Below are 20772 nucleotides of genomic sequence, written 5' to 3' on the forward strand. Positions count from 1 at the left end.
GAGATTTATTCCTGAACTCAATCAGTGCCTCAGGAACTAAGGACTTACTTGAATAGCTAAGAATACTGCCATGATCTTGAGATGGAAAATATATACAATTATCTATGAATGCAAAAAAAGGATACCTCGTGTAAATGAAAACTATAAACATGGTTTAAAGAAATGAAAGAAAACTTGAATAAATGGAAGGACACCCTGAGTTCAGTCAGCACAGGGAGAGTTGATGTTAAGATGCCAGTGCTGCTAAGAGCAACCTACAGATGAAGGCTAATCCTGTCAAATCCAGTGGAAACCCTTCAAAAGTTAAACACAGAATCACTGTATAGTCAGCAATTCCACTCTTAAGTATACCCAAAATAATTAAAACAGACCACTAACTACTTTTATAAAAATGGCGCATATTGAGTCTTTGTTTGTTTTTTAGAGTCAGGGTCTCACTATATAGCTCTAACTGTTCTGGAACTCACTATGTAGATGAAGCAGGCCTTGAACTCACAGGGATCCACCTGCCTCTGCCTCCCAAGTCCTGGGATTAAAGAAGCACTACAATGCCTGGCTGCATTTGGAGTCTTAAATTATGGATAAAAGTTGTTCGAAAAATATACGTTCGGGCTGGAGAGATAGCTCAGTGGTTAAGAGCATTGCCTGCTCTTCCAAAGGTCTTGAGTTCAATTCCCGGCAACCACATGGTGGCTCACAACCATCTGTAATGAGGTCTGGTGCCCTCTTCTGGCTTGCAGAATATTGTATACATGACAAATAAATAAATATTTAAAAATAAAAAAAAATTAAAAAAAAAAGAAAAATATACGTTCTATTTCTCCTAATCTGTACTTTTGTAGCCCTGGCTAGCTTGGAACTTGTGATATAACCCAAGCTGACTTCCAATGTATAGCAGTCTTCCTGCTCTGCCTTCTGGTGCTGACCTTCTGTCCTTGGGTCTTCTGTCAAGGACCCTATAAGACCTGGTCAAGGAGATTTACTTCTATGTTTCTTTTGAATGATCCATGTTTTACATTTAGATTAATTATCCATTTATCATTAATTTTTGCAAAATGTTTAAAGTCAGATCAAGGTTCATTCGTTTTGCATGTGGACTGCCAACTGTTCTCATTTGTTGAAACAACTCATTTCTACATTGAATTTATTGTACAGTTTCATTTAAAATCAAATGACCTGGCTGCTGGGGAGATGACGTTCATCGTGTAACATGAGGGCCAGATTTCAGATCCTAGCACTCAAGTAAAAGCCAGATAGGTATGATAGCCTGTCTGTAATCTCAGGATGACAGACAGAGACATAGGAGGTTGAAATAGGAAGATCTCATAGGTCAGCCTGAGATATACAGAGAGACCTTGTCTCAAAGCCCCGAAACCTGGACTGTGGGTACAGTTCTTCTGGTACAGTACTTGCCTAGCGTGCTCATGGCTTGTGTTGGATCTCCAGTAACACATGAACTGTGAGTATTGTATGTGCTGCTGTGATCCTAACACTGGGGAGGTAGAGGCAGGAAGAAGAAAAGTTCAAGTTCGTCCTTGGCTATATATAGTGAGTTCAGTTAAGGTTAGCCTTGAATAAATGAGACCAAACCAAACCAAAACGCCAAATGATCTTATTCATATGGTCATATTTTTGGTCTCCTTCTCTGTTTACTGATCTGTGTCTATCCCTTTCACTGGGCAAGTTTGATGTTAATAGCAAACTATCATTTTACATAGATTCACAAATAATAACAATAATCATCACTGAGATATTTAGCTACCTCTTCATAATATACTGCTGCCATTTCAAAATTCTCATTGACTTCTGCCTCAAATGCGAAGAGTCGAAGCTGTTCACTGCTGGTATGAATTGTTGAGGCAGTGCCTTGCATGTCGTCTGGCATGGACTTGTCATTGAGATGGTAAACAAACAGAATGAAACAATTATGAGAATAAACTGGATGTGAGATCCAACCATCACATTAAATGAGACTGTAGTGTGTGTGTGCACACGCATGTGCAATCATGTAGGAACAGAGAAGTACACTTGTCTTGAATGCACTCTGTAGACCATGCAAATCTTTAACTTTCAATCCTCCTGTCTCATCTACTGAGTAACTGGTATTTCATGCTCACAGCTACAATCATGTAGGAACAGAGAAGTACACTTGTCTTGAATGCACTCTGTAGACCATGCAAATCTTTAACTTTCGATCCTCCTGTTTCATCTACTGAGTAACTGGTATTTCATGCTCACAGCTATTAGGCCAAGTCCCATCACTTCAGTAAGGAGCTATTTCAGAGAAGTAATAGAAAGGCTAGGCTAAGCACAGCGGGCACTTGAGAGGGGGCAGAAAGATCAGTTCAAGGCCATCCTTGGCTACATGGCAAGTTCAGGGCTAACCTAGATTATGTGAAACACTGTCACGAGGAAGAAAGGAAGGAGAAAAGAGAAGTCATTAGACAAGCAAGCCTTAACTTTTTTAAGGTAGTGGAGATTGAACCCAGGACCTTGCACATGCCAGGCAGCTGCTCTAGCACTGAGCTATATCTTCAGCCTAAACCCTCACCTTTCAACTTCCCACCTAAGTTGTTTCCATCTGTGGCTCTGTCCTTCTGATCTCAAGGAAGACTCACCCAATGCTTTCTCCTTTTCACGTCTAATCCTTCCATTTCAAACCTAGCTTCTTTCATAGTTGTGTACCTGGGACTTCCTAACAATAGCTTCCTCCATTTACCTGATTTTTTTGTTTGTTTTCCTTGATAGAGCTTTTCTGTACCATATTAATATAATCAAACTATACCCCAGTATGAGTTATTCAATTCATTGTTCCTGGAAAAATTTTCCATGTTTCCTGGAAAAAGGAAAACTTTAAATTAAAAAAATTATCTTATGCCTATGGGTGTCTTGCTAAAGACAGTTCACCATGTGCATAACCCGGTACCGATGGAGGCCAGAAGAGGACATCAGATCCCCTGGAACTGGAGTGACAGGCGGTTGTGAGCCACCATGTAGGTGCTGGGAATTGAACCCAGGTCTTCTTGGAGAGCAGCCAGTGCTCTTAACAGTCATTGAGTTCCTCTGACCTTGCAAATGTTCTTTGTGTAGTGTTCAAGGCCTCCCCTCCATACCCCAAAACCCTCATCAGGAATGGATCCCCAGCTTCAAGTCCTGCTTCTCCAACTCGAGACAACTTCAGCCTCTGCGCCCAAACTCTGTGAACTTTCTGTGTATGCTGCATTCTTGAACTCTTAACCTTGCAATGGGCCTGGTGCTTCAATGCTCTTGAGCCACCTGGAGATGTCTGCAACTTTGAAGGCCCAACTCAAGCCACAATCTTTCATAAAGCCTTCCCTGAAAGGTCCCAGCATCACACAGGGCCCCGGCCTGCTCTGTGGAGATATGTTCCATCCAATTTGTGTTTTGTGCTTGTCTCCTATCCTAAAAAAAATTCCCTGGGGACAGAGACAGTAGCAAATCCCATCTCGTGTCAATGGTCAAGAATTTTCCAAACAAACCCTATCTATCACCTGTGTCTGTGTCTGTGCAGGACTGTCCTTCAGTCCTAGAGATCACCTGTGTCTGTGTCTGTGCAGGACTGTCCTTTCAGTCCTAGAGATCACCTGTGTCTGTGTGTGTGCAGGACTGTCCTTCAGTCCTAGAGATCACCTGTGTCTGTGTCTGTGCAGGACTGTCCTTTCAGTCCTAGAGATCACCTGTGTGTGTGTCTGTGCAGGACTGTCCTTTTAGTCCTAGAGATCACCTGTGTCTGTGCAGGACTGTCCTTTTAGTCCTAGATATCACCTGTTGTAGTAATATGGGGAGCGGCGGCGGGGCTATGTCCCCAAAACCCCAGCTGCCCCCACGGCTAGCTTATACCCTGAAATAATTACACGGACACTGTATTCTTTTAAACACTGCTCTGGCCCATTTCTAATCATCTGTGTAGCGCCCCTAGGTGCGCTTACCGGGAAGATTCTAGCCTAAGTCCATCCTGGGTTGGAGCTTCATAGCGTGCGTCTTCCCTGGAGCAGGTAGCATGGCGTCTCTCTGAAGGCGTCTGCTCCGGAGAGGAGAGCTGTGTAGTCTGACCTCACTTCCTCTTCCTCCCAGCGTTCTGTTCTGTTTACTCCACCCACCTAAGGGTGGGCCTATCCAATGGGCCTAGCAGTTTCTTTATTGCTTAGCTAATGAAATCAACAGATTGATATATGACACTCCCCCATCACTTCCCCTTTTTCTGTTTAAACAAAAAAAGGAAGGCTTTAACCTTAACATAGCAAAATTACATATAACAAAACAGTTATCAAGTAAAAGTTACATCAGAAACATTTATACATATAACAAAATTGACCGTAAATCTCTATCAATAAAGCAAAATCTATACTAATGCAAATTATTCATGTCTATATCATATCCCCCTTTAAATGTAAAAGAACATTTATAAACTATATTTGGGAACATGGGCGCAGTTTTTTTCTCTCCAAACTGCTTCCTGCTGAATGGGGGCGTCGTTAATTAGGCCTTTCATGGTATAACCTGTGTGCCAGGGTCATCTCAGTTGGCAGTTGAGCGAAGCAATTTTCTGAAGATGTTCACAGCAACCCTTCAGGAGGACGTGGTCCATCATACCAAATCGGAATAGAAGAAATGAACAGGGTCTCATCCTCTGTGAAAACAAAAGAAGACTCTCTCCAAAGCATCATATCCTTAGACCCAAATTCTGAAGTCATACCCTCATGATATCCGTTCTGGTTCCACTTGGCAGCCCATATAATGAAATGTCTCTCTGTACTTAGCTCCTTCACAGTCAAAAATTTTAAAGAAAACACAATGTACATAATCCAGACTCTCTGTGAATTTTCCATCTTTACGCGGCTTATTTTTATTTATATCTATAACTATCTGTACTCTGTCTCTTTAAAGACTTTACTTTTACTTTTTTCTTTTTAAACCATTAACTTTATTCTCTATATTCTTTTTCTTCTCTCTTCCAAGCCTGCGTACATTCATCCAAAAGTGTGACTCATTTAGTGGTCTGAATCTGTCCTATTGTGAATCTGCAATTTTTTACTATCCAGGAGCACTTTTGATTTATGCCTTTAAATCACTAGACGCTTAAGAATCTAAGCTGTGACATTCCTAAGTTAACTTTTTGCTTTTTGAGCGTATATCTGTGGACCAGGCTGTCTTTGAACTCTCAGAGATCCGCCTGTCTCTGCCTCCCAGGCATTGGGATTAAAGGTGTTTGCTACTACATCTTGAACTCACAGAGATCTGTTCGTCTCTGCCTTCTAGGCACTGGGATTAAAGGCGTGTGCTACCACACCTTGAAGTGACAGAGGTCTATCTCCCTCTGCCTCCCAAGTGTTGGGATTAAAGGTGTGTACTAAGACACACAACAACTCTATTCCTTTTTTTTTTTAAGAACTTCAACTTTTAGCTTGCATATATTTTTAACACACAGTAAACCATTTAGAAATTTTCTTTGTCTCTGAATCTCTCTTTACTGTATATCTCTCTTTTTCTGACCACATGAGTCTTTAATTTACCAAGCAATATCAGTAGGACTAAAGGCGTGGCTTTGCCAGCTAGATCCAGTCCATTCCTTAGCTTTCCAGCCTCATGGCTGATGTACAGGCTGCAGCCATGTTTATAGCATTTCAAGGTCCCTGCCAGCCAGCAAGGTACAACAGACGACACTCAAGTCCTCTCTCGGTAGCCGGCCCTCCTGCCTCAAACAGTCAGAGTTTGCCCTGGCAGGATGGCCCAGAAAGCCGGCATTTTTAAACAGCGCAGCTTTTTTTCCTGCTACGGCTGAAAACCGAAAAGCATGCGTTCAGCTTTTCGTCAACACCATTTAAGTGTTTCGTGGCAGGACCTCTTAATGAGCTGCAGGGTTTTGCAGCTGAAGCTGAGTCAGGAAGCCTCTTGGGGCTACCAGGTAGGAGCGGCACTCAGCACTTTAATTCTGAGACTGAGCATGCAGCACAGAAATTCTTTTCATCCAAGTTACATCCAAATCTGACATGCAGAGCACTGTGCAGTCTGAAAACACGTCTCTGTATGGCGGCAGGAATCCGCCATGCTCTTCCGCCTGCCTAAGCCTGATTCTGCCTTCTTCCCCAGGAGCAGGCGGGGAGCTCTGAGTCATCGTCAAGGTCTCAGAGCACTCTCCTTCTGATCCCAAGCGGGAACACAAACATAAAGCCAGAGTTTGCACTGGCGGCACAGCCCCAGGAAGCCACTCTTTGAAATGACACAGCGTTTTTTCTGCTGCTGTTGCCGAATCAGGAAATCTCTCTACAGCACGCCACCAACAAACAGCAAAAATCTGTGTTAAACGCTCTCTTCCTTATTTTTAAGCCTTCTCAGGTTTTTTAAGTGGATTTAGTTAGCCACACGTCTGGGCGTCATCTGTAGTAATATGGGGAGCGGCGGCGGGGCTATGTCCCCAAAACCCCAGCTGCCCCCACGGCTAGCTTATACCCTGAAATAATTACACGGACACTGTATTCTTTTAAACACTGCTCTGGCCCATTTCTATTCATCTGTGTAGCGCCCCTAGGTGCGCTTACCGGGAAGATTCTAGCCTAAGTCCATCCTGGGTTGGAGCTTCATAGCTTGCGTCTTCCCTGGAGCAGGTAGCATGGCGTCTCTCTGAAGGCGTCTGCTCCGGAGAGGAGAGCTGTGTAGTCTGACCTCACTTCCTCTTCCTCCCAGCGTTCTGTTCTGTTTACTCCACCCACCTAAGGGTGGGCCTATCCAATGGGCCTAGCAGTTTCTTTATTGCTTAGCTAATGAAATCAACAGATTGATATATGACACTCCCCCATCAACCTGTGTCTGTGTGTGTGCAGGACTGTCCTTTCAGTCCTAGAGATCACCTGTGTCTGTGTGTGTGCAGGACTGTCCTCTTAGTCCTAGAGATCACCTGTGTGTGTGCAGGACTGTCTTTTCAGTCCTAGAGATCACCTGTGTCTGTGTCTGTGCAGGACTGTCCTCTTAGTCCTAGAGATCACCTGTGTGTGTGCAGGACTGTCCTTTCAGTCCTAGAGATCACCTGTGTCTGTGTGTGTGCAGGACTGTCCTCTTAGTCCTAGAGATCACCTGTGTCTGTGTGTGTGCAGGACTGTCCTCTTAGTCCTAGAGATCACCTGTGTGTGTGCAGGACTGTCCTCTTAGTCCTAGAGATCACCTGTGTCTGTGTGTGTGCAGGACTGTCCTCTTAGTCCTAGAGATCACCTGTGTCTGTGTGTGTGCAGGACTGTGCTCTTAGTCCTAGAGATCACCTGTGTGTGTGCAGGACTGTCCTCTTAGTCCTAGAGATCACCTGTGTGTGTGCAGGACTGTCCTTTTAGTCCTAGAGATCACCTGTGTCTGTGTGTGTGCAGGACTGTCCTCTTAGTCCTAGAGATCACCTGTGTGTGTGCAGGACTGTCCTTTCAGTCCTAGAGATCACCTGTGTCTGTGTCTGTGCAGGACTGTCCTTTCAGTCCTAGAGATCACCTGTGTGTGTGCAGGACTGTCCTCTTAGTCCTAGAGATCACCTGTGTCTGTGTGTGTGCAGGACTGTCCTCTTAGTCCTAGAGATCACCTGTGTGTGTGCAGGACTGTCCTCTTAGTCCTAGAGATCACCTGTGTGTGTACAGGACTGTCCTTTTAGTCCTAGAGATCACCTGTGTCTGTGTGTGTGCAGGACTGTCCTCTTAGTCCTAGAGATCACCTGTGTGTGTGCAGGACTGTCCTTTCAGTCCTAGAGATCACCTGTGTCTGTGTGTGTGCAGGACTGTCCTTTCAGTCCTAGAGATCACCTGTGTCTGTGTGTGTGCAGGACTGTCCTCTTAGTCCTAGAGATCACCTGTGTCTGTGTGTGTGCAGGACTGTCCTCTTAGTCCTAGAGATCACCTGTGTCTGTGTGTGTGCGGGACTGTCCTTTCAGTCCTAGAGATCACCTGTGTCTGTGTCTGTGCAGGACTATCCTTTCAGTCCTAGAGATCACCTGTGTCTGTGTGTGTGCAGGACTGTCCTCTTAGTCCTAGAGATCACCTGTGTGTGTGCAGGACTGTCCTCTTAGTCCTAGAGATCACCTGTGTGTGTGCAGGACTGTCCTCTTAGTCCTAGAGATCACCTGTGTCTGTGTGTGTGCAGGACTGTCCTCTTAGTCCTAGAGATCACCTGTGTCTGTGTGTGTGCAGGACTGTCCTTTCAGTCCTAGAGATCACCTGTGTGTGTGCAGGACTGTCCTCTTAGTCCTAGAGATCACCTGTGTGTGTGCAGGACTGTCCTCTTAGTCCTAGAGATCACCTGTGTCTGTGTGTGTGCAGGACTGTCCTCTTAGTCCTAGAGATCACCTGTGTCTGTGTGTGTGCGGGACTGTCCTTTCAGTCCTAGAGATCACCTGTGTCTGTGTCTGTGCAGGACTATCCTTTCAGTCCTAGATATCACCTGTGTCTGTGTGTGTGCAGGACTGTCCTCTTAGTCCTAGAGATCACCTGTGTGTGTGCAGGACTGTCCTCTTAGTCCTAGAGATCACCTGTGTGTGTGCAGGACTGTCCTCTTAGTCCTAGAGATCACCTGTGTCTGTGTGTGTGCAGGACTGTCCTCTTAGTCCTAGAGATCACCTGTGTCTGTGTGTGTGCAGGACTGTCCTCTTAGTCCTAGAGATCATCTGTGTGTGTGCAGGACTGTCCTCTTAGTCCTAGAGATCACCTGTGTCTGTGTGTGTGCAGGACTGTCCTCTTAGTCCTAGAGATCATCTGTGTGTGTGCAGGACTGTCCTCTTAGTCCTAGAGATCACCTGTGTCTGTGTGTATGCAGGACTGTCCTCTTAGTCCTAGAGATCACCTGTGTCTGTGTGTGTGCAGGACTGTCCTCTTAGTCCTAGAGATCACCTGTGTGTGTGCAGGACTGTCCTCTTAGTCCTAGAGATCACCTGTGTCTGTGTCTGTGCAGGACTGTCCTCTTAGTCCTAGAGATCACCTGTGTCTGTGTGTGTGCAGGACTGTCCTCTTAGTCCTAGAGATCACCTGTGTGTGTGCAGGACTGTCCTCTTAGTCCTAGAGATCACCTGTGTCTGTGTGTGTGCAGGACTGTCCTTTTAGTCCTAGAGATCACCTGTGTCTGTGTGTGTGCGGGATTGTCCTTTCAGTCCTATACGACTGTACTATCCTGCCTACCTATCTCAGGAAGACTGAAGCATGTGAAGGAAAGGCTGGGTTGCAGGAAAGAAAACCAGTGAAGAAAGAGAAAAGCGGACAGAGTCTGTGAAGTGGGCTGGCCGGCCAGAGACTCCCTGGCCATGATAAGATTTGATTTTGTCACTGTTCACATCAAGTAACAACTAACTACACGCAGGAAGGCATAAAAGCCGGCAAGAAGCCAACTGTCCAAATCCAGCACAAGCAGACAAGTAGGAAGAAAGGATCATCAGCCACTAAAATGGATGTCCTGAGCTTCAAGAGGCTCAATGGGTAAAGGAGTCTGCTCCTAATTCTAATGACCTGAGTTCGGTCCCTGAGACCCACACAATGGCAGGAGGAATCTCCACATGTGCACGACATGGCAATACACATACAAAATAAATAAAAATGTATTAAAAAATTTAAATGTGCATTTTAATTGCTACCGTCATCTTCACAGTAACACAACTTTTAAGATACCCAGACACAGTTTTCCCTTATTTTTATCATCCTGAGAAAACTGAGACTGTGCACATTAATAAAATAATTTTTTGTTTCACAATTTCCATAGCTTTTATTTAACAATTTGCCACATTAAAAAATCTTTTATTTTATTTAGGTACATGCTTATTTTGGTGCCTGCATGTCTGTGTCCGAGGCTAGCTGAGGGTTCAGAAGCCTGGGCATTAGACTTAGAGTTGTGAGCCACCGTATGGGTGCCAGGAATTAATTTGTGTCCTCTGGAAGAGCACTGATATTCCTAACTGCTAAGCCATCTCTCCAGCCCCATGTAACATTTTTGAAATCTAGAGAACCAGTTTTTCTGGGGAACTGAAGAGCAGGCATGGCCAGGACCTTGTGCAGAACAGACTATCTCATCAGCATCTGCACACTAAAGGAACGAAATAAACCAAGAAGAGAGCAGTGTTTCAAAAGAAGCCCTGCTCTTCTCCAAGGGGAGCGGGATCCGAGCTGTAAACACCTACCTGGTTTAAGGCCACATGCATTTGATCTACCAAGAACACATAAAGCTCACTGATAAATGTCTGCAGTTCCTCCTGGCTTTCAAATGCTGTTGTCTTCAAGTATTTCTCTCTCACAATCTTTACCACCGCATGCTGCAAGACACACATTCCCTTCTGATAACATTCTGATGACGCCCACAGAGGCCAGAAGTTGGCATCAGATTCCCTGAGACTAGAGTTACAGATGGGTGCTGGGAACCAAATGTGAGTCCTCTAGAAGAGAAGTCAGCGTTCTTAATTGCTGAGCCGTTGCTTCAGCTCCTTATCCAAAGTTCTGAGTACCTCTGGGGATCTCAGATCTCAGATGGTGGGGATAATAATACACAGCACAGCATTATGGTACAGTCTGGCAGTTACTGTTTTCCCCCTTAAGTCGGGTTATATATTGAACACCTTCATCATATTAATACTAATAATAACCCCATGTGATAATATTTATTATCTCTTGTTGATCAAAAATAACCCATCTCCCAAACTAAAAAATGCTCTAGAATGAATAATAGCCATTATTATTTAATAAACTATTTTGAAAGACTTTTAGATTTTTTTTTAAAAAATAAAAGCTTTTAGTTTTTTGTTTGTTTTGATTCACTTCCTGAGAACTAGGATTACAGGTGTGCAGCACCAGCTCTCAGTTCTTAGTTCTGCCATCAAGGAGACGTAAATGAAAGATATGTACCATTAGTGTCAAGAACATAATTTCTTCTAGCGGGCAGAGGGTGGTGTCTGGTCTCAAGACTAGCCTCGAGTGAAGATGAGGGCTTACGAGCTCTCACTTGGAATAAATACTGAACATTTTCCCCCAGAGGACTCATCCGAGCAGAGCCAGAGCAGAAACTACTGAACAGGCCCAGAAGGGGCTCCCAGGCTGGAACTACTGAACAGGTACAGAAGGGGCTCCCAGGCTGGAACTACTGAACAGGTACAGAAGGGGCTCCCAGGCTGGAACTACTGAACAGGTACAGAAGGGGCTCCCAGGCTGGAACTACTGAACAGGTACAGAAGGGGCTCCCAGGCTGGAACTACTGAACAGGTACAGAAGGGGCTCCCAGGCTGGTCATGTAACTAAGGAAATGTGTGTTTCACCTTGAGCTGTTCTTTGAAAGCAAAGTACTTTCCGGAGCAGTTGAGCTCATAATTGAGCTGGCACTTCTGCTCCTCCAAGGTTTCGCTGTCTACATCACTTCCCACTTTGATCACTTGCTTCCCAAACATTCGGTGGTATTCATCCAGGATGGCCCTGGAAATGCTCTTGATCTGTGTGTGGTAGTCACTCACTGCCTGGAAGACAACGAATGCAGTGAGCAGGCCTCAGAGATGCCCAGATCACAGATGAGAAGTCCTACACCACATTAGCTGTAAAAACTGTCCTATTCGCTGGGCCAGAATCACACTGTATGTGATTCACTGATCACAGATGGAACTGAATAAAAGCCTGGGAAGCCCACAGAGGCTCCTCTCCTCTGGAAGCCACTGTCAACACCACCTTCAAATGCCCACAGCTTTGCCCCAGCATTAACACCTACCTTCTGAGCTCCCCCTGTCCTGCGGGTGAGAGGTGGCCTTGGAGGTATCATTTCCTTGACCCTGTATCATGAAAAACAATAAAACCTTTATTATCGGCAGGCCTTTGTTATTTCCTATTTCCCCCAGTCCATGTGGAGGAGATCTGATATCTGTCTCTCCAGTGCACTTGAGCATTGCTGTGCTCGCTCATATAGAGATCTGAACCCTAGTTCAGTATAGAAGACCGTACTAATCGGAGCCCTGTTCTTATCCTCATACTTTTTCTTCAAGCATTGCTCAGTGGCCCCTGGACTAAGAGTTGGGAAATAATGGGTATTATGTCTGTCTGTGTTTCTGAAAGGACACAGATTTGTAAAACTAAATGTTTCCTTTCCACCTAGAATAAAAAGCTTGTGTTTTATTTTTTATTTACTCATTTGTTTGTTTGTTTTGAAACACGGTTTTTCTGTAGCTTTGGAGCCTATCCTGGAACTAGCTCTTGTAGGCTAGGCTTGCCTCGAACTCACAGAGATCTTCCTGCCTCTGTCTCCCAAGTGCTGGGATTAAAGGGATGAGCCACCACCACCCAGCTTTGTGGTTTTTTTAAAAGATGTATTGTTTTTTATGTATATGAGTGCTCTATCTTCATGAATGCCTTTATGCCAGATGGTTGTGAGCCACCATGTGGTTGCTGGGAATTGAACTTAGAAGCTCTGGAAGAGCAGCCAGTGTTCTTAACTGCTGAGCCATCTCTACAGCCCTAAAAAGTATGTTCTTAATCATAATTTACAGAACTGCTTTATTAAATTACAAAATGCCATCAAACTCTAAGAGAACTTTTTTTTAAGATTTACTTGCTTGAATCAGGTTGTGGTAGTACACACCTTTAATCTCAGCATTTAGGGAGCAGAACTAGGGGGACCTCTGTGAATTCGAGGCCAGCCTGATCTACAGAGTGAGTTTCAGTATAGTTAGAGCTACACAGAGAAACCCGGCCTCAAAAATAAATAAATAAATAAATAATGTGAAGGAAGGAAGGAAGGAAAGAAGGAAGGAAGGAAGGAAGGAAGGAAGGAAGGAAGGAAGGAAGGAAGGAAGGAAGGAAGAAAGAAAGAAAGAAAGAAAGAAAAGATTTACTTGTTTTTATTTTATGTGTATGAGTGCTTGTCTAGTATCTAAAGAGACCAGAAGAGGGCACTGGATCCCCTAGAACTGTAGTTAAGAGCAGTTGTTAGCCACCATGTAGGTGCTGATAACCAAACTCAGGTCCTCTGAAAGAGTATCTGTGTTCCTAACCACTGAGGCATCTCTCCAGTTCTGCAAAGGATCTCCTTTTAATTTTGCTGTTAGTCTCCTAGTTTCCACTCCAGAGATGGGATTATCAATTCATTGAAAATATGTGGTGAGTTCCTATTGTCCATCAGGAGCTTTTCTAGGCCTGGGGATGGAGCTAAACAACACAAAGAACCTTGCCTTTGTGGAGTTTACTCTCTGGTTGTGAAAGAAAACCACTAAGATAAACACAGTATAAGCATGGGCCATGGAGGATGATGCGAGGAGGCCCAGGCTGCTGGAGCAGACGAGCAGCAGGAAAGGCCACGTGAAAATAATGCTCTCTGGGCAAAGACCCAAGGCAAGGGGAAGGCAAATTCATGTGATATTCAGGATAGGGGTATTTCAGGCAAAGAAGCAGCCAGTGTAAAGAGCTGGCAACAACAGGAACTTCAGGCTTGATGAACACCTTTAATCCCAGCACTCAGGAAGCACAGACAGGTGGATCTCTGTGAGTTCAAGGCCATCCTGGTCTTGAGTTCAGAACAGCCAGAGCTACATAATGAGACCCTGTCTCAAAAACAAAACAAACAACAACAACAAATGAGCCTCACATGTGAGCACTTGAAAAGACGTCAGTCTGCTTGGACTGAAGAAGCAAGGGCAAAGTACAGGCAGAATATAGAGACCATAATGTTTAGAAACTAAGGTAAAAGTGTTTGAAGAAGACAGCTAACACTGCCCTCTGGCCTCCACACATGCACACATGGATATAGAGACATAAATGTGTGTATAAGTGCACACAGAAATATACAGCACAAATATGCATACCCACATAACACACACATGGGTGAATAGACAATACACATGCGTGAATACATGCATATACAGCATAAATCCATCCATCCACACACACACCCGTGCACCCAGCACACATGCACACAGGGCTGAGTATACTGATACAATGTGTGCATCCAGGAGTGCACAGCACAACCACACACATACATACCTGCAAAATCAAATTAAAAAAAAGAGCCCAACATTCCAAAACTGATGGGCTGTGGGGAATATAGTTCCCAGAGGAGAATTTCTAATTCTAAATAGGCAAATTAAAAAAAGAAGAAAGGGGCTGGGAACGCAACACAGTTGGTAGAATGTTTGCTTAGTATGCAAAAAACCCTAGGTTTGATCACTAGCACTGCATAAAACCAGGTTTGGTGGTGCACACCTGCAACTGAGGAAGCGCAGACAGCAGGATTAGAAGTCAGGGGCTGCCCTTGGCTACATAACCCAGGACACATGAAACTCAGTTTTAAGACAGAGCAAACACAGAAGAAAGCCCACAAGGCATTAACTTAATTGTATTCCTTCCAGACAGAGAAAAAGAGAGCAAAAATTTCCTAAGTTTTAAGGAAGGAAGGTTTAAAAAAAAGATTAGAAGAATTGATTTAGGCCAGCCTGGTCTACAAGAGCTAGTTCCAGGACAGGCTCCAAAGCTACAGAGAAACCCTGTCTTGAAAAAAAAAAACCCCAAAAAAAAAACAAAAAAAGAAGAATTGATTTAAAAAAAATAGGGAAGAGAAAAACAATAGAGGAAAACCACCAAGATTAAAAATAAAAAGATGGTTCATTTTATTTTAAAGAGCAAAAAACTGAGGCTGGAGAGATGACCTCTGTGGTTAAGACACACTGGAGAGATGACTCTGTAATTAAGAACACACTGGAGAGATGACTCTGTGGTTAAGACACACTGGAGAGATGATTCTGTGGTTAAGACACACTGGAGAGATGACTCTGTGGTTAAGACACACTGGAGCCGGGCGGTGGTGGCACACGCCTTTAATCCCAGCACTTGGGAGGCAGAGGCAGGCGGATCTCTGTGAGTTCGAGACCAGCCTGGTCTACAAGAGCTAGTTCCAGGACAGGCTCCAAAACCACAGAGAAACCCTGTCTCGAAAAACCAAAAAAAAAAAAAAAAAAAACAAGACACACTGGAGAGACGACTCTGTGGTTAAGACACACTGGAGAGATGACTCTGTGGTTAAGACACACTGGAGAGATGACTCTGTGGTTAAGACACACTGGAGAGACGACTCTGTAGTTAAGACACACTGGAGAGATGACTCTGTGGTTAAGACACACCGGAGAGATGACTCTGTGGTTAAGACACACTGGAGAGATGACTCTGTGGTTAAGACACACTGGAGAGATGACTCTGTGGTTAAGACACACTGGAGAGATGACTCTGTGGTTAAGACACACTGGAGAGATGACTCTGTGGTTAAGACACACTGGAGAGATGACTCTGTGGTTAAGACACACTGGAGAGATGACTCTGTGGTTAAGACACACTGGAGAGATGACTCTGTGGTTAAGACACACTGGAGAGATGACTCTGTGGTTAAGACACACCGGAGAGATGACTCTGTGGTTAAGACACACTGGAGAGATGACTCTGTGGTTAAGACACACTGGAGAGATGACTCTGTGGTTAAGACACACTGGAGAGATGACTCTGTGGTTAAGACACACTGGAGAGATGACTCTGTGGTTAAGACACACTGGAGAGATGACTCTGTGGTTAAGACACACTGGAGAGATGACTCTGTGGTTAAGACACACTGGAGAGATGACTCTGTGGTTAAGACACACTGGAGAGATGACTCTGTGGTTAAGACACACTGTCCTTGCAGAGGACCTGGGTTCAGTTCTCAGCACCAGGCCAGGCATCTCACAGCCCCTGTAACTACAGCACCAAGAGAGCCAACACTTTCTTCTGGGCTCTGCAGGCACTTGCAACGTATGTGCACCACACACACAGACACACACACACACTCACACACACTCACACACACACAGACACACACACTCACACACACACACATACACACACTCACACACACACGCACACTCACACACTCACACACACTCACACACACTCACACACACACTCACACACACAGACACACACACACAGACACACACACACACTCACACACACTCACACACACACAGACACACACAGACACACACACTCACACACACTCACACACACACAGACACACACAGACACACACACTCACACACACACACATACACACACTCACACACACACGCACACTCACACACTCACACACACACACTCACACACACACTCACACACACAGACACACACACTCACACAGACACACACACTCACACAGACACACAGACACGCACACTCACACACTCACACACACAGACACACACACTCACACAGACACACACTCACACACACACAGACACACACACAGACACACACACACGCACACTCACACACACACACACTCACACACACACAGACACACACACACACTCACACACACACAGACACACACACTCACACAGACACAGACACACACACACACACACACACAGACACACACACTCACACACACAGACACACACACACACTCACACACACACACACACACTCACACACACACATACACACACTCACACACACACGCACACTCACACACACTCACACACACACTCACACACACACTCACACACACAGACACACACACTCACACACACACACGCACACTCACACACACACACAGACACACACACTCACACACACACGCATACACACGCACACTCACACACACACTCACACACACACACTCACACACACACAGACACACACACTCACACAGACACAGACACACCGACACACACACACACACACACACACACACACACTAAAACCCTAAAGATAAAAGCTGAGAATAGGAGTGCATGACTTTGACCTCAGTACTTGGAAGGCAGAGGAGGACGCAACTCTGAATTCAAGGCCAACCTGGTTTACATAGCAAGTTCCAGGGCTATAGGTCCTATCTCAAAACAATTCAAAACAACCACACAGACAGATAGACACATGAAATAGAAAATAATTAAAGAAAAAAAGAAAGAAAGGAAGGAAAGAAAGAAGGACGGAAGGGAAAAAGAGGGGAGGAGAGAGAGGAGAGACAAGAAGAGAGGCTGGGTGGTGGTAGCACACGCCTAATGTAGGATTCCTCTCTGTATGGTGTGAATATGTTTTATTATTATTAATTTTTTTTGCTGCTTTGGCCTGTAGCAGGGCAGACTATAGCAAGGCGAGAAATTAAGCAGAAATAGAGGAGGAAAGAGAGCAGAGTCTGAGAGACTCCATGTAGCCGCCCAAGAAGCAAGGGGTAACAAACCACGAGCCTCGTGGTAAAATATAAAATAATAGAAATGGAGCCAGGAGGTGGTGGCACACACCTTTAATCCCACCACTTGAAAGGTCAGATAGATCTCTGTGAGTTTGAGACCAGTGTGATCTACAAGAACTAGTTCCAAGACAGGTTCCAAAGCTACAGAGAAACCTTGTCTGGGGAAAAAGAAAGAAAGAAAGAAAGAAAGAAAGAAAGAAAGAAAGAAAGAAAGAAAGAAAGAAAGAAAGAAAGAAAGAAAGAAAGAAAGAAAGAAAGAAAGAAAGAAAGAAATTTGGAACTGAGATTGGCTCACAACCATCTTTAACTTCAGTTCCAGGTATTCTGATGCCCTCTTCTGGCCTCCATCTGCACATACACACACACACACACACACACACACACACACACACACACACACACACACAGTCTGCACACACACACACACACAGTCTGCACATACACACACACACACAGTCTGCACACACACACACACACAGTCTGCACATACACACACACACACACAGTCTGCACACACACACACACACACAGTCTGCACATACACACACACACACACACAGTCTGCACACACACACACACACACAGTCTGCACACACACACACACACACAGTCTGCACACACACACACACAGTCTGCACACACACACACACACAGTCTGCACACACACACACACACACAGTCTGCACATACACACACACACACACTGCACATACATGCATGCAGACAAAATATTGGTACATATAAAATAATAAGTTGAAAAGAGAAAAACTGACTTACTATGAAGAAAGATAAATACAGAGATAAAATGCTGATGAAATAGTAACATATTCTGGGACTGGAGAGATGGTTCAGCGGTTAAGAGCACTGACTGCTCTTCCAGAGGTCCTGAGTTCAATTCCCAGCACCCACATGATAGCTCACAACCATCTGTAATAAGATCCAGTGCCCTCTTCTGGCCTGCAGGGGGCACATGCAGGCAGAACACTATATACATAATAAAATATAAATCTTAAAAAAAGAGAAAGAAACAGCATTCAGGAGGCAGAGGCAGGCAGATCTCTGACTTGGAACAGTGGAGCAGCGAGCTCTAGGGCGTGGTCTTGTCTGCCCCTGGGGAAACTGAGGGCAGGGTGTCTCGCTCTCACTCTCACGGCGAGCGAGGCATATGGTGGGAGCAGAGCAGGTGGCTTGCTGTTGGTCAGAACCACTGCAGTGGCATCTAACCTGTCCTGTATCAGTGCGTGTTCACCCCACTTTGAACCTCGCCCAGACTCGTGGACTCACACTGCAGAGCTCTGTGAGTTCAAGGCCAGTCTGGTTGGTCTACAGATCAAGTTCTGGACAGCTAGGGCTACACAGAGAAACCCTTTCTCGAAAAAACAAACAAACAAAAAATAGTAACATATTTTATATATAATATACATAATATAATAATGCATAAACAAAGTGTGATGATAGAGGGTAAAAACAGTTTCTGAGAATTAATGTACATGCACTACATGTGCATGTGTTTGTAGCATATGGCTTTAAAGCAACTCCCAGAAAGATCCAAGGTGGGAAAATACTACAACAAAACAGTAGGAATCTGAGTGTTTTATACTTTCTTGCTCATGTCAACCAAAAAAATTTAATGACGCCTTGCAATGAGGAAACAATAGTAGAACAAACTCTATCTGTAAAAAACAAAAAACAAAACCACTGTTGCTTAGGACAAGGGAAATACATTTGTTGGGACAAACTTCTTCACTCCTAAACTAACAAATGCAGTAGGTGCCCCACACCTTCTGGCCAGTTCTTCTGGCATCCGCTTTGGAACCAAGGCTTTGTCCAGCTGAATCTCCAGGACAATGTATGTCCCCGCTTCCAAATATTGCTGCAAAGACATTGTTATTGGTAAATCTCATAAATAGACAGTAATTAATCACTCTTAGTAATATCAGGAACTACTTAATGAACCGCATATGAAGTGTAGTCTCCATGGCTCTAATGTTTTACAGGGGATAATAATTTGACAGGAATGTAGCAATAGGGGTTAGCTCATGGAAGAAAGTGTTTTCCTGTCTGTTCTTGGAAATTTCCACTCCAGTGGATCCTACTGAACCTTTTTAAATTTTTAACCTTTCTCTCTCTCTCTCTCTCTCTCTCTCTCTCTCTCTCTCTCTCTCTCTCTCTCTCTCTCTCTCTCTCTCTCCCTCTCTCTCTCTCTCTCTCCCTCTCTCTCTCTCGGTTTTTTGAGAGACAGGGTTTCTCTGTGGCTTTGGAGCTTGTCCTGGAACTAGCTCTATAGACCAGGCTGGTCTCGAACTCACAGATATCCACCTGCCTCTGCCTCCCGTGTGCTGGGATTAAATGTGTGTGCACCACCTTCCAGCTCCTTATTTTCTTTTTGAGACAAAATTTCACTATGTAGCCCTGGTTGGCCTGGCACTCTCTGTGTGGACCATGGCCCAGAACTCACAGAAACCTCCTGACTCTCCAGTGTTCATATTAAAGACATCTACCACCATGCCTGGCCAACTCCTTCACGTTTGTCTGGAGCTCTTTTAAATGCATGCCACTCTTTCTTCCAGCAGCCCTCTCATGTTTAAGCTTTGTCTTCAACTCCTTATATCTTCCTAGTCTTAACCAACCACAACTCTGACTGCTGAATGCATCTACCCAGACTTATTTTTGCCAGCATCCTAAATACAGCCCTCTGATGTATCCATGCTTCTTTTTGAAGCTTCTCTTAATGATGGCAACCTTCTACAAAGCAACACCTGAAACCTGAGCTGCCTTTGACATTTCTTCATCAATCTCCCTGTCCCCACAAATTTCCCAAGCTCAAAACCTGGCCCCTGTAGGTCGCTGACTTCCTTTGCTTTGACTCCTTTCCCAAATCCAACTGTCACCAGTGCACAAGTGTACGGTAAGAAAGACCCACACGGCCCCACCCAGCCTTCTGTATGAAACCTGGACAAGAAGTCTGGGGTAAGAAAGACCCACACGGCCCCACCCAGCCTTCTGTATGAAACCTGGACAAGAAGTCTGGGGTAAGAAAGACCCACACGGCCCCACCCAGCCTTCTGTATGAAACCTGGACAAGAAGTCTGGGGTAAGAAAGACCCACACGGCCCCACCCAGCCTTCTGTATGAAACCTGGACAAGAAGTCTGGGGTAAGAAAGACCCACACGGCCCCACCCAGCCTTCTGTATGAAACCTGGACAAGAAGTCTGGGGTAAGAAAGACCCACACGGCCCCACCCAGCCTTCTGTATGAAATCTGGACAAGAAGTCTGGGGTATGCCTTTAATTCCAGCACTCAGGAGGCAGAGGCAGGCGGATCTCTGTGAGTTTAAGACCAGCCTGGTCTACAGAATGAGTTTCAGGACAGCCAGGGCTATGCAGAGAAACCCTCTCTTGAAAAACCAGAGAAAAGAAGGAGGAGGAGGAGATGGAGGAGGAAGGACTAGCAGAAGCAGAAGCAGCAGTAGTAAAAGTAATAGTCTGGCTGGCAACGCACTTTCTAATTCACCATCCTTCACAGTTCTAATGTCTGTGATGCCTTTGTCACAGATAATGAAG

General features: G+C 44.8%; 1 protein-coding gene across 2 annotated transcripts in view; it reads right to left on the reverse strand.

Moving 5' to 3' along the window:
- The window catches only part of Cfap70 (cilia and flagella associated protein 70), an 82610-nt gene that overhangs the window by 17874 nt on the left and 43964 nt on the right, over positions 1 to 20772 (reverse strand). For both annotated transcript variants that reach the window (XM_075949509.1, XM_075949510.1), the window contains exons 13-17: positions 18990 to 19081; positions 11716 to 11776; positions 11276 to 11470; positions 10151 to 10282; positions 1763 to 1888 (exon numbers count right to left, since the gene is read on the reverse strand). In XM_075949509.1, coding sequence (XP_075805624.1) covers positions 1763 to 1888; positions 10151 to 10282; positions 11276 to 11470; positions 11716 to 11776; positions 18990 to 19081 — 606 coding nt within the window. The remainder of the gene's footprint in view (positions 1 to 1762; positions 1889 to 10150; positions 10283 to 11275; positions 11471 to 11715; positions 11777 to 18989; positions 19082 to 20772) is intronic.

This window comes from Microtus pennsylvanicus, chromosome 15 (genome assembly GCF_037038515.1).
Source record: "Microtus pennsylvanicus isolate mMicPen1 chromosome 15, mMicPen1.hap1, whole genome shotgun sequence".
NCBI lineage: Eukaryota > Metazoa > Chordata > Mammalia > Rodentia > Cricetidae > Microtus > Microtus pennsylvanicus.